Raw genomic sequence first — 12,661 nt, forward strand, 5'->3', positions numbered from 1 at the left:
GTGCTAGTCCACAAGTCAGTATATCAAACTTGGTCTGCTTTGGAAATTATCCAAAAAGTAGGTCCCAGTGGTTTCCACTGCAGGTTAACCACATCTTATCTGTTATGGAAGATTCTAAACCAACCACAACCTGTGGCTTATGATCCTGACTTGTTCTGTAACTGGTAAACATAGTTTTTTGGATCAGAGGAAATATGAAACTGTGGTTAAGTAGAGACTTCCTGGTTAATTGTAGCCCATTCACAAGGAGGAGCAAAGCGCTGAGTGCATGGCCAAAAGGCTCATTATTTTTTAATTCGTTCTTTTTTCTTCAATGATACCTTTCCCCCAAAAGAAACAATATAACAAAACAAAGTATAAATTACTGAAGGCCTGAAGATACCATACACATATTATAAGCAAAACCGAACATTATCATTAATTTAAGAGAGATATTCATGGAATTAGTAATTATAATATGTTCATACAGTAATCAAAGTCCTTTCAATAATATTGTTATTAAGCCAAGTAAGATAATCTGAATGCAGCCATTCTGTATTTTGCTTTCTTCTTCATCTCCCCTGCATATTTCTGCATGAAGGAATTGTGTGGCATTCCTTCTAGTTTTTATGAAAGTAGCCCTGTGTGAATGAACTCCATTAGAAGGCCTGTGGTAAATGCATGAAACTATTTTACTGCCTTGTGGCACAATGTCAGGGTCCGCTAAAACGTTTAGATACCACAAAGCCTGTGATCCATTTCTGTATTGATGACCCTCCTTTCTGGAGGGCTTTAGTACAGAGCTAACCTTGTTGCCATTTTGTTTTGCATGTGCTCCAAGGATCTTCATTCCCTGGCCTCCAGCAGTGAGATGGTAGGCCCTTGTCCTCCTCAAAGTCTATTCATTTGCTTTCACTTTTTTGTGACAATTCCCCAATACACCGTATATAGCATTATCCATTGTCCTCTACAATTAACCGTTTTCCTCAAATGCTTCTGCATTTATTTGCTCTTCCTGTTTCTTCTCTTCACTTGCCCTCAGTGCTCAGATTCCCAGGAGTCTTACACTGAGAAGATGTTAGGCTTGGTGATGTGTGTTCCTCCTCCCTCACAGTTATGTTTTCCTTATGGGGCTCCTTCTCTTGCATGTGTCAGCTCTCACCTCAAGCTCAAAGCCTCTTTTAAAGAGGAAGAGCTACTGTCGTTCTGTAGGAGGAGCCACTTCACCCAGCGGCCTGTAATGCAACCATTTTCAGAAATGGTGAGCAATTATTGCTTCCTTCCTGCTTCAGTAGTGTGTTGAGTTAATCCATTGCAGTCGGTTACGGTGTGAGGTGAGAAGTTCCAGTCACAACTCAGCCAACGTCTCTTCAGGCATGCCCACCCTCTCTCTCTCTGTTCCTCTGTTTCTCTCCCCAAATGCCTTATTGGGGTACCCTAAACATTACTGATGCAATCTTTGTGGAGCACAGAGCAATGTAAATACTGAAATATAAATATGACTCCTTAAAATTAGCCTCATTTAAATATTTTGTAAACCTTGAGTTTTCCCCAAGCCTGTTGACACTCCCCCCTTGTGCATGGATCTTGCCATGTTGGGTATATATAAGATTCACAGCCAGGGAATTAATTTATCATTTAACTATAGAGTAATTTGGGGGTGGGGAGGTCAGGAATCAGTGGGACTCTAGGGCTTCCTTATTTCTCAGCCTGCTGGCTCTCTTTTGTGCCATTGCAAGAAGGTGAGGGCTAAAGAGTCCTTTTATCCTCTGTTTTTGTTGCCTTACATTTAAAGTAAGTTCAAACTCACTTCTGAGCTACCAAGTGTCATACTAAGTTACCTAGTTTGTTTATTCATTTGATTGTATTTATAGTCCATGTTAACTTCAAGCACCTCAAAAGTAGTATACATAGTCTTCACCCCAACCCGAACTATATCAGAACTTGTAGGGTAGCGGAGGCTGAGAGATTGTGACTGGCCCCAAATCATGCAGTAAACTTTGTGCATGAATGGGAATTTGAACCCTGGACTCCCAGTTCTATTTCAACACTCTATCCACCATACCACACTGGCTCTCATTTGCTTGGGAACTTTGTTTATACAGTGAAGAGGAGGATATGTGGCTGAACCCCTGTACATTTTCTTGGCTGATCGGCAGATTATGTTGCTAGTGCTGCCTTCTTATAATATGAATTGAGAAATTTTCTAGAAAAGGGAATGCTGACCTGAATAGCGAATGGCAGTCTTATGAAAGTGCATAATGTGACGTTTAGTGTGAGCGTGTATTGGGGGAAGATGTCAGTGCTGCCCTCCTGTTGCACTTCTGCACCATGCAGGTGTAGGCAAAGCCTTGCACACACAACCTCAGCCTCTTTGGCTTCCCAGGGCCATTGTCCAACCGAAAGCATTTGGCCACGTTTTTGGATGGCATTCCCCGCCCCGCCCCCGCCCCCATGTTTGACTCTTATTATACCGGTCAACAGAAAAAGTCATTGTGTGCTTTCCATTGAAAAATGACCGCATCCTCTTTGCACACAATACGAAACAAAAACCTACATCAACACTTGAAACCGCTTTCCCAGCCATTGTGCAATCAGTCACATACGCTTGCTTGGTCCAACTGAGTGCATGCTCAAGACTGTGGGGCTGAAGCCATCATCTTCAAATCCAGCTGGGTTTTGAAAAGCTGGCTGGTTCCTCCCCGCCCTCCGCCCCCAAAGTCAAGGCAGAACCCATTGCAGAAATGTCACCTCCAAATAAATGGGCACCTGTGCCCAGTGAAGCAGCTCTTCTGCATCTGAGGTGGTATACCTGTTGGCAACATTTTAGACTAGGAGTGGGGAATCTCTTTCAGCCTGAGGACTATGTTACCTTATGGGCAACCTTGGAAGGGTGGGCACCATAGCTGTCAATCCTCCCTGCTGTTCCTCACTGCTATATACATAGCTGTCAACCCTGCTGTTTTCCAATGCTATAATAAGGGAATTTCCCACCCCAAAAAAAGGAAAAGGTTGACAGCTATGGTGGGCACATGCCAGTGGTGGGTGAGGCCAGAGGCAAAGGTAGACTGAGTAATGGGTGTAACAGCAGGCTGGATTCCAGCCTAACAAAAGCCAGAGGTTTCGATACTATCCCACACTGCTCTCCATCCTGCAAACAAGGACACATTCCAGGCAGGCAAAGGCATTCTTGCGGTGAGGCAGAGCAGTGAGGTGGGTGGGAGGGCACAGCTGGGAAAATGTTTCAAGGGCCTAGAGGGCCGAATTCTTAACCCATGGGGCAGATGTTTTCCACCCCCTTTTTAAGGATTGTGTTCTCCTGGAGTGCTTAGCGGCCCTTCTTGGCTATTAGCTCAGCCCACAATATGTGAAGACTTTCAGGTAACTCTTTTCTCTTGTCTCTGTCACAATGTGACTCCGTTTCCCTACGTTCTGCATGACAGATGGTAGCGGGCTGTTGCTGCTGCCCATCAGTGGTTGAATACCCTCAGCTTGAGGAGGTAGGCGGCGTTGCCTGCATTTTGCTTTCTGTTCTCGCTGGAGGTGGGGGTGGGGATTCTTTCTCTTGATTGCCAGTTTGGTTGCATCCTTCTCTGTGTTCTCTCAAAGAAACAAACATTCCCAACAAACCAGAGTTCCATTCCTGTGATGCTCACCAAGTGAGCATGGGTCCCATTTTTCTAAATGGCCTTGAGAGAAATAAGTTCCCTAATGGGAGATGTGGATTTCTAACAAAAAGAATCTGATCCCCCGCCTTCCTTTTTGGAGTGGTTTTGGTGCATACTGGTGAGCGAGTTTTGCTGATGGTGTAATCTGGATGGTCATTAGAGATCTTCACTAATTCAGGGCCTATTCTGTGGAGTATTCCTTGCAACACATGTAATTGCTTAAATGCTATCATGATAAATGTGGCACAGAGTGAGTGCTCCTGGATTAAAAAATATATCACAGGAATTCAAGATAAATATGTTAAAGGGAGTGTTTATTTTTGAATTTGAAGGACATCAGGACAATCCTTACAATTCAGCCAAAGAATGTGGAAGCCTCTCCCAGTTTCTGTCTCATGATGATAAACTTAGTACTGTAGTCTGCTTTGGGAACGCATAGATAAAGATTTGTGTAGGTGAGATTGGGAGAGTGTTCCCTACACCGTGGGCAAGAGTTTAACTTCTTTATTTACTGCATAGCGTTGAATGAGACCATCTCTGTAGTCTCAGGTCCAAGCAGATTGCTATGTGATCTCCTGGCTTCCATTTTAAATCCTGATCCTCATTCAAACGCTGGGCTGGCTGAGAGAAAATGTTGGCCTTCAGAGCATTTTCAAAAGGTTGGGGGAAGCTCCAGGCCTTGGTTAGAAGCTAGCAGCAAACCGAAGTGAGGTTAAATGTGTGGTTGTGTTTAACATAGCTATCCCCACCACCACCACCTCCTGAATAAACAGCCATGGAGATGGAAGTCAGTGAACAGGACTGAGACTATACCATGTGAAGAAGGAGATTTCACCTTCTCCTGTGCTGCAGTCCCAGTGAAAATGCCCCCCAGACATCTGCTGCTACCCTCAGGAAGAAAGCTTCTGTTGATGCCTCCCTCCCAGGACGGGGTTTCCACTTCAGAAGCGGGGAGGAATCCCAATTGTGGCACAATCTGTAATTTCTGTGTATACTATATAGGACTGTTCAGGACATCTAAACTGTCATTCACCACCACCTCATGTGACTGCAAGTTCCTTAAATGAAGAACTACTTTCTTATGTCTGTCCTAAACAGCGTTTTCACAAGCTTGTCTTGTAGTTTTGGGTTCTCTGCCTCCTTTGTAGTAAGTAATACAGGGGTAGTAAGTAATACCTCAGATATGCTGATGATACTACCTTGATGGCAGAAAGTGAGGAAGAATTGAAGAACCTTTTAATGAGGGTGAAAGAAGAGAGCGCAAAATATGGTCTGAAGCTCAACATCAAAAAAACTAAGATCATGGCCACTGGTCCCATCACCTCCTGGCAAATAGAAGGGGAAGAAATGGAGGCAGTGAGAGATTTCACTTTCTTGGGTTCCATGATCACTGCAGATGGTGACAGCAGTCACGAAATCAGAAGACGCCTGCTTCTTGGGAGAAAAGCAATGACAAACCTAGACAGCATCTTAAAAAGCAAAGACATCACCTTGCCGACAAAAGTCCGTATAGTTAAAGCTATGGTTTTCCCAGTAGTAATGTACGGAAGTGAGAGCTGGACCATAAAGAAGGCTGATCGCCGTAGAATTGATGCTTTTGAATTATGGTGCTGGAGGAGACTCTTGAGAGTCCCGTGGACTGCAAGAAGATCAAACCTATCCATTCTCAAAGAAATCAGCCCTGAGTACTCACTAGAAGGACAGATCCTGAAGTTGAGGCTCCAGTACTTTGGCCACCTCATGAGAAGAGAAGAATCCCTAGAAAAGACCCTGATGTTGGGAAAGATGGAGGGCACAAGGAGAAGGGGACGACAGAGGATGAGATGGTTGGACAGTGTTCTTGAAGCTACTAACATGAGTTTGGCCAAACTGCGAGAGGCAGTGAAGGATAGGCGTGCCTGGCGTACTCTGGTCCATGGGGTCACGAAGAGTCGGACACGACTGAACGACTGAACAACAACAACAAGTAATACATGGTGTCCTGCAGATGTTGCTAGACTCCAGCTCTCCTCAGTCCCAGCCAGCATGACCCAACTGACTACTCCTGAAATAGTATAGCATAATCTATTTCAAGTAATAATTTTCAGGCATTCCACATTTCCGGCTTTCTAACTGTGTCACTCATGGATTCTTCTAGAGACCAGTTCCTTATTCTGATACTTAATATATTCCAAATTATATATGGACAGAGCTTTTTAATTTTAATAATTTTTCATCTACTGGAAAGTGACATTTCTCTCTCACGATAAAAAGCAAAGCCTCGTTTTCACTCCATTATCAAGAACGAAAGTGAAATATTGATAGTTACTCAATGAAGCGTGTGACCTATTTCTTGCTCTTCTATAAAGCAGGATGCAATAAGCTAATGATTTTTCCTCTGGTGACACTGTGCAAAGCCTTATAAGGCTGTGGAATGAATAATAATTATTATTATTATTATTATTATTATTAAGCTAGGAGAGACTGCCAGGATGTGTGTGTGTGTGTTAGTGCACCAAAGTAGCCAGAATTACCGTAGCACAACATTTCCCCTTCTTAAGACTGTATTTTAATTATTATTATTTTTAAAATGTGACATTTGAACTGCAACAATTAACCAATTTCATAAATCTAATGAGAAACTTCCTTTCTCTCTCCTCTGTAAATCTTGTCCCACTGCTCCACAAAAAAAACTTCTCTGATTTAAAAACAAGACAAAACATGGGCAGGTGTGTGTGGTGGAGAGGGGTTGGATAAAGATCAGAACAGATGTACAATTTGGTTTTCAGTGAATGCTTTTATTCAGAACATATGGAATACACTTGACCAAAAATTGGGGAGGGATTGCATGTGGTTTTTCTTTATAGCTGGGCTAATGTTAGGGGCTAGCTCAGGGAGTCTGATTTCTGGGTCTTTTGTGCTGAGCCCCATATCTTCTGCCCCTTTCCTCAACTTAAACTTTGCTTTTATTGCAAAGCACAGTGCTGGCGAGACCCCAGCCACTCACCGTCTTAATTTGTTCAGAGACCTAAATTTGTGTGTGTGTGTGTGTGTGTGTGTGTGTGTGCGCGCACACACACACACACACATGCACACACACACACCCCTTTCATATTCCATTTCCCAGAAGGGTTTTTTAAGGTACTGAGAAGCGCCCCTGCTTGCAACTGCCTACCAAACCTGGTGGTGGTGTTTTGAAAGCAAACTTTGCCAGTGCCTCAATGCAAATCCTGCCCCAGGATTCTTCTTCTGGCCTCCAGACTCATCCTTTTACTCTGCAACTGCATCAGTCTAGGGAGCAAGGCACCAGGCTTCTCCACTGGTCCTCTCCTTGGTCCAGCACTGTGGACAGGCTCCATCCCCATGTGCCACGGCAGCTGCTAGCAGCCGCTTGCCACAGGCTCTTTCCCTTCCAGGGTGCATCAGCTTCTGAGCGCCCTGAGTCCCAGCTTGTGTTTTGCTGTCACCTTTGTTGCTTTCCTCCTTCCTTCATTTCACCTCTGTTCCTTTCCCCCCCCCCATCCCCACCCCTGTTACCAGGTCAAGACTGAAATCAGCGTCGAAAGCAAACACCAGACCCTCCAGGGACTGGCTTTTCCTTTGCAGCCAGAAGCTCAGCAGGCCATCCAGTTACTAAAACAGAAGAAGATCAATTACATCCAGCTGGTGAGAAGTCCGTTTTTCACTATTCGGTTTGGCCTTTTGAATGCCTCTTGGACTTCTGTGCAAGCCCTGCTTGTTCAAAAGCTCTTGGTTTCCCCCGAACCAAATGTTGTTCTGAAGTGTGTCTTCTTGCCTTTGTTTATACAGAAGCTGGACCTGGAACAGGAGACCATAGACTTGGTCCACACAAACGCCACTGAGATAGCAGACCTGCCTAAAAGAATTCCTCAGGATTCAGCCCGTTACCACTTCTTCCTGTATAAGCACTCTCACGAGGGAGATTATCTGGAGTCAGTTGGTAAGCTCTGGCCAAATCTACAGCCTTGTCTTTGTTTTTTTTACAGAGCAGAATTTTGCTTGCCCTTTGCAAACTGTATCCGTGCCTGTCCATTCTTCCTTCCTTCCTTCCTTCCTTCCTTCCTTCCTTCCTTCCTTCTAGACAGGCATAGGAATTTATCTTCTGAATGTATCAAAGGGCTCTCCCCGCCTGTGCAGGTTCTTCTGTCCATGAATCTGGGGAACCGTGAGAATGTGCCTTTTAAGTCCTTTCTGATTATACATATTTGCTCATGCAGTTTCTCCAGTGCCAGAAGCCTCATAAGCCATTGGCTTAGTGCAAAGAATTCTGATATAACCAATACTAGAGCTTTTGGAAACAATACAGTACATGAAAAGGAAGATGCTTGCCTGCAAAACTTTTTCCTACTCTTTGTGTTCTGCACTTCCTTCCATTATAGTCGTTGCATGCATGGTTTCGCTCCCTATAGTTTTGTGGAATTAATCATGGCCGGACCCAGGGATGACTGATTGTCCTGTTTTCTCTTCCTTGCAGTATTTATCTACTCCATGCCTGGTTACAAATGTAGCATCAAGGAACGCATGTTGTACTCCAGCTGCAAGAGCCGACTGCTTGACTCTGTGGAACAAGATTTCTGCCTAGAGATTGCAAAGAAGGTAAGCCTAGGCTGCCGCCACCCCTTGACCCTTAAATTTATATTTGATGAAATCCTCCTCCTTTCATATGGACACTGGAAGCTGTGGATGGTGTGAAGGACTGGTGGGACATTAGGTGAAGATTCTTCCAGAGGAATTCCTCAGGACCCAGTATATAACCTGGGGAAGTGTCCTGATGGTTAACATTTGATCTTAAAAACCTTAAGACCAATCATTTACAAAATATTTAAATACTTTAGTAGTAGGAGATCAGCTAGAGAGTCAGTTGGGCTTTTGCATGACAAAGGTGGCAAATACATGTTAAAGAAGGAAAAAACAGACTGCAGGGAAGCTGAATGAATCAGCTGCATCTGTCTTCCCAGCAGAAGATGTAGGGCAGATCCTGGCCATCTAAGGAAACTGTGCCTTGTCCCTAAAATCAGATTGCAGATTGGAAGATTGCTGATTAAAAAAAAAAAAAAAGGATCCAAGGGATTACAAGCCAGTTAGCTTAACTTCTGTTTTGGGAAAACTGGTGGAAACCATTATTAAGGATGGAATTACCAAGCATCTGGAAGAAGAGTTCTTTGCAGCCACGGGATGAGAGGACAGGTCCTCTCTTAGATGAGTAACTGCTTAAGGAAAAGGAAGCAGAGAATAGGAATAACTGGATAGTTCTCACAGTGGGGGGGGGGGGGTTGATGAGGGAAATCTTGGCCAAGAGAAATTTCAAAATTGCATGGCTGGCCTACAAAATGATGAAAAGCTCGTTGCTCAGATGAGGAGCTGAGATACTCAGATTCTGGAGACGAAAAGTAGATCTGCTTGGAAGCAACATTTTAGAGTTGGTGCTGGATGGGTAGAAATGATTTTGGGAAAAGAGGTGGACGAGGGCGGTAAGAGTGGCATTTACGAGGAAGACAGTCCTTGTCTCACCTGAGATGTAGGTGTTTTCGGAGGCCATGGCCGAGGGCTGCATTTCCTCTTTCCTCTTTGCCAGATTGAAATTGATGATGGAGCTGAGCTGACAGCAGAGTTCCTGTACGATGAGGTCCACCCCAAGCAGCATGCCTTCAAGCAGGCCTTTGCCAAACCCAAGGGGCCTGTGGGAAAGAGGGGACAGAAGCGACTTATCAAAGGACCAGGCGAGAATGGCGAAGACAGTTAAACCCTCGTGGACAGGAGGACGGGTCAGGAAAGGGGCTGCGGGTGCCTACCAGCCTCTGGAATCGCAGCTCCAACCAAATCCACTTCTCTGCATCTGAGCCTGTCCACCGAACTCCAGAGCTGTTTCCTCCATCTCTTCTTTCAAAGTCGTCTCCACCTGGTTTCATTAGGGGGAGGGAGGGTAGGAATCTGAGGGCAGGGAGGAAGAGAGAGAACTTCCAAGCCATTTCTCTTCCTTTTTGCTCTGTCGTCGTGTAAATCCTGGGAGGGAGGGTAACCATAACTGTTCTAGATTGAAATGACTCTTGAAACTGATGCTCCTGTTTACTGCTTCATATTGTCACCTGGTTTACTTGGAATCGGCACCATTCAAAGGATTTTCTTCACCACTTATCTGGGGTGGGGTATTCACACGCAAAGAGCAGAACTGTACCTACCCACCCACCTCCACAAAAAACCTTCCAAATGCCTTTTTTCTCACTGTTACAAAACAGTGCATCAATAGTCTTTGGAAATTCCCATACAATTAATGTCACGCTTTACCAAGATGGCAAGTTTGCCTAGGAGTTGACTCAGTGCTCACTATTTGAGGTTTAAGGAGTGTGTTCCAGGGATTAACACTGCAGCAGGATCTCCCCTCCCCTCCCCCTTTTTTCTTTAAAACCGTGGAGTTGGTGGGCGAGGTGCTAAAGGTTAGTGGGATTTGCTCCAACGGCAGAGGTGTGTTGTTTGGATGAAGAAAAGCTGTTCGTCTCCAGGCAGCTGAAGGAGAGGCAGCTGTTCCTGATAGTGGCTCTCATTTCACCAGTGAAGAGGCTTGGCATCCAGTTCTAGGCCTTACCAGGTAGCCTTGTTTGTGGCGCCACAAATCCACATACAGGTCCTAGATTTCACTGTCCACTTTTATGAGTTTTGTAAAGCTGTTCCTTGGAGACCACTACACAGTTTCTCTCCCAACCTCCTCTGCCTCACTTTGATGGCTCATTGTTGCAGCCACATGAGAAGACAAGAGCAATTAGAAATATGGAAGATTGTTGGTGCAATCCCTGCCCAGTTCCTCTTGGTTGGCCCTTTGACATTCTTAATTTAAGGCTGCCACTTCTTCTTCTTCTTTTGTCACCTCCATGTATAGCTCTGGTATGCTTTACCGCACATTGCCACACCAGCACCTCACCTTTCAATTGGCTCCCAGCCAAATGGCCGTGTCAACTTACCTAGCTGTTGCTCCGACTTACAGGAACTGCCTTTTCTCAAGCTAGATGGTTCCAAATGTTGCGTTCAACTGGCCGTTGGCTGTGAAGCCTTTGGGCTCCTTGGCCCAGTGACGCATTTGCTCAGGTGTCATCATCCTCCTCCCCCGATCGTGACACCTGCACTGGCACCTGCAGGTTACAATGCAAAACCACGCTGATCCTTAGCTATACAGTAAAGCTTTGCCAAGCTAAGGGAATATTGGCACTTCCACAGGATGCTGAACGCTGAACAGGTTGTCTTCTTCATGGGATGCACTTTCCCCGTGACAGATGTTGTTCACCATGGCGGGAATGTTCTGTGCCTGAGAGTGATTGCTGCAGATTCACGTAAACCAGGTGGAAGGAAGGGGCAGCTGCTGGTGTGGCAGTGTTACCCATGTGCAGGGGAGGCTGGAGCAGCTCATGATGGAAGGGCAGTTGCATTGCCAGGGGTGGTGGTGGTGGTGGAAGAAGTCTTCTCGATCCGCTCTGAATGCAAGAGTAGAAGTAGGCCCTGACTCAGCTCAAGCCAGCAATGTGACCCAGATTGGGGACTTCTGAAACCCATTGTAGTAGATGACGATGTGTTCATTCCATGGGGGTCACTGAATTTAACATGCATGATTAAACTTCTCCTTCTGACCCCTAGGGAGCTTCTTAGTGGTCTGTTTTGTATCTCATAAAAAAAAACTCCACACAAATACTAAGCCTTTTTCTCCCTTTACTCTTTTTTTCTTTTCTTACATAGCCAATTGTGTGGTGTTAGCTTGATGGCTTTGAATCGTGATTTCTTCCCTGCCCCTCCCCCCCTTTTAATGAAGTCAGTGTATTCTTTTGAAGTCTACAGAAGAGGCAGATAATTTAAGCAGCAAAGAATGCTGCAACAGTTGTGAAGGAAAGAGCCTGGGTTTTCTCTAGCTCGCTCATTCCCATGGTGGAAACAGCTGGGACTTGGGCCTACGATTCAAGAAAGGAAGGGCAGGTTTCTCCCAAGTTCAAAGCACACTGCCCTAGAGCAGTTTCAAGTATCTGGCTTTTTAAAAATGATTTTAAAAATACAGAACAGCTCATGCCATAAATTCAGAGGAGAAACCTAGATTTTAACTCTCCCATAATCTTTTTATTTTCTTGAGAGGTATGCTGGAAGGATCGATAAGAAGACATTGATTAGGTTCAAAGTTAGGCCTAGCTCAGCATGTCACGTTCAGCCAAGAGGATCCAGATTCAAATAGGGATAATGAAATCCTCTACTGGGGGTTTTCTCTCTCTTTTGCCTATATTTTCTGTGACCAAAACCCAAACTGTCAAGCTACATTCAGGGACTGCAGTAGTAGGTGGTATCATTCCTCCACCCCCAATTCTTGTTCCTAGAGCACCATAACTGTTGAGAACTCTAGGCCAGGAGTTGCCAAGCTGGTGCACTCCACATGTCAAACTCCCAATTCCCATCAACCCCTGCTGGCACGATGGGAGTTGCATTAAAACAACATTTGAAGGATACCACACTGGCTGTCCCTGCTCTAGGCTCTCTTTCCCTGCCCCCCGGCTGCCATTATTTGGCTTATCCCTAACCCCCCCACCTCCCAGTAACAATCCTGTGGGGCATGTCTGCATTGTAAGTGGAGTGTGCTATGCACATGTGGGGTTATCTAGCCCACCTGTGTTTCATTCATGTGCTTCTGGGTGTTGCCACCCTCTGTGGGCATTTTTACTGCCACTGTGAGACATAGTGAATCAGCGAAAAGCTTTCTTGTCTTGAGATAATGCATACTGGTGCCTCTGTCATCCCATTCCCTCAGGAATGTGCAGGAAGTCAATCATTTTTAAGAGCATCTACCCAAGGCCCAAGCAAAGGGACATCCAGATGTGAGCATTTGCTGACTCAGATGCATTTCCCATTCTGTAGCTGGAAGACGGTGACCAGCATGTCACAGCATGTCTTTGGGATCCCCATCCCTGCCAAAGATTAATAAAACAAGGATTTCATTCCATTTTAAGTTTGTCTAGCAAGGTCATGTTCTATTTAATAGATTAGCCCCA

At 45.1% G+C, this 12,661-nt stretch overlaps 1 protein-coding gene across 5 annotated transcripts in view; it reads left to right on the top strand.

Moving 5' to 3' along the window:
• The window catches only part of TWF2 (twinfilin actin binding protein 2), a 57,555-nt gene extending 45,612 nt beyond the window's left edge, over positions 1-11,943 (top strand). For 3 of the 5 annotated variants that reach the window (XM_033140674.1, XM_033140675.1, XM_033140678.1), the window contains 5 exons: positions 821-853; positions 7,167-7,292; positions 7,437-7,587; positions 8,122-8,243; positions 9,223-11,943. In XM_033140674.1, coding sequence (XP_032996565.1) covers positions 821-853; positions 7,167-7,292; positions 7,437-7,587; positions 8,122-8,243; positions 9,223-9,390 — 600 coding nt within the window. In that variant the 3' untranslated portion in view covers positions 9,391-11,943. The remainder of the gene's footprint in view (positions 1-820; positions 854-7,166; positions 7,293-7,436; positions 7,588-8,121; positions 8,244-9,222) is intronic. The other 2 variants (XM_033140676.1, XM_033140677.1) reach the window with 1 other exon arrangement.
• The last annotated feature ends 718 nt before the right edge of the window (positions 11,944-12,661 follow it).

The sequence above is a fragment of the Lacerta agilis genome, chromosome 2 (genome assembly GCF_009819535.1).
Source record: "Lacerta agilis isolate rLacAgi1 chromosome 2, rLacAgi1.pri, whole genome shotgun sequence".
NCBI classification, from domain to species: domain Eukaryota; kingdom Metazoa; phylum Chordata; class Lepidosauria; order Squamata; family Lacertidae; genus Lacerta; species Lacerta agilis.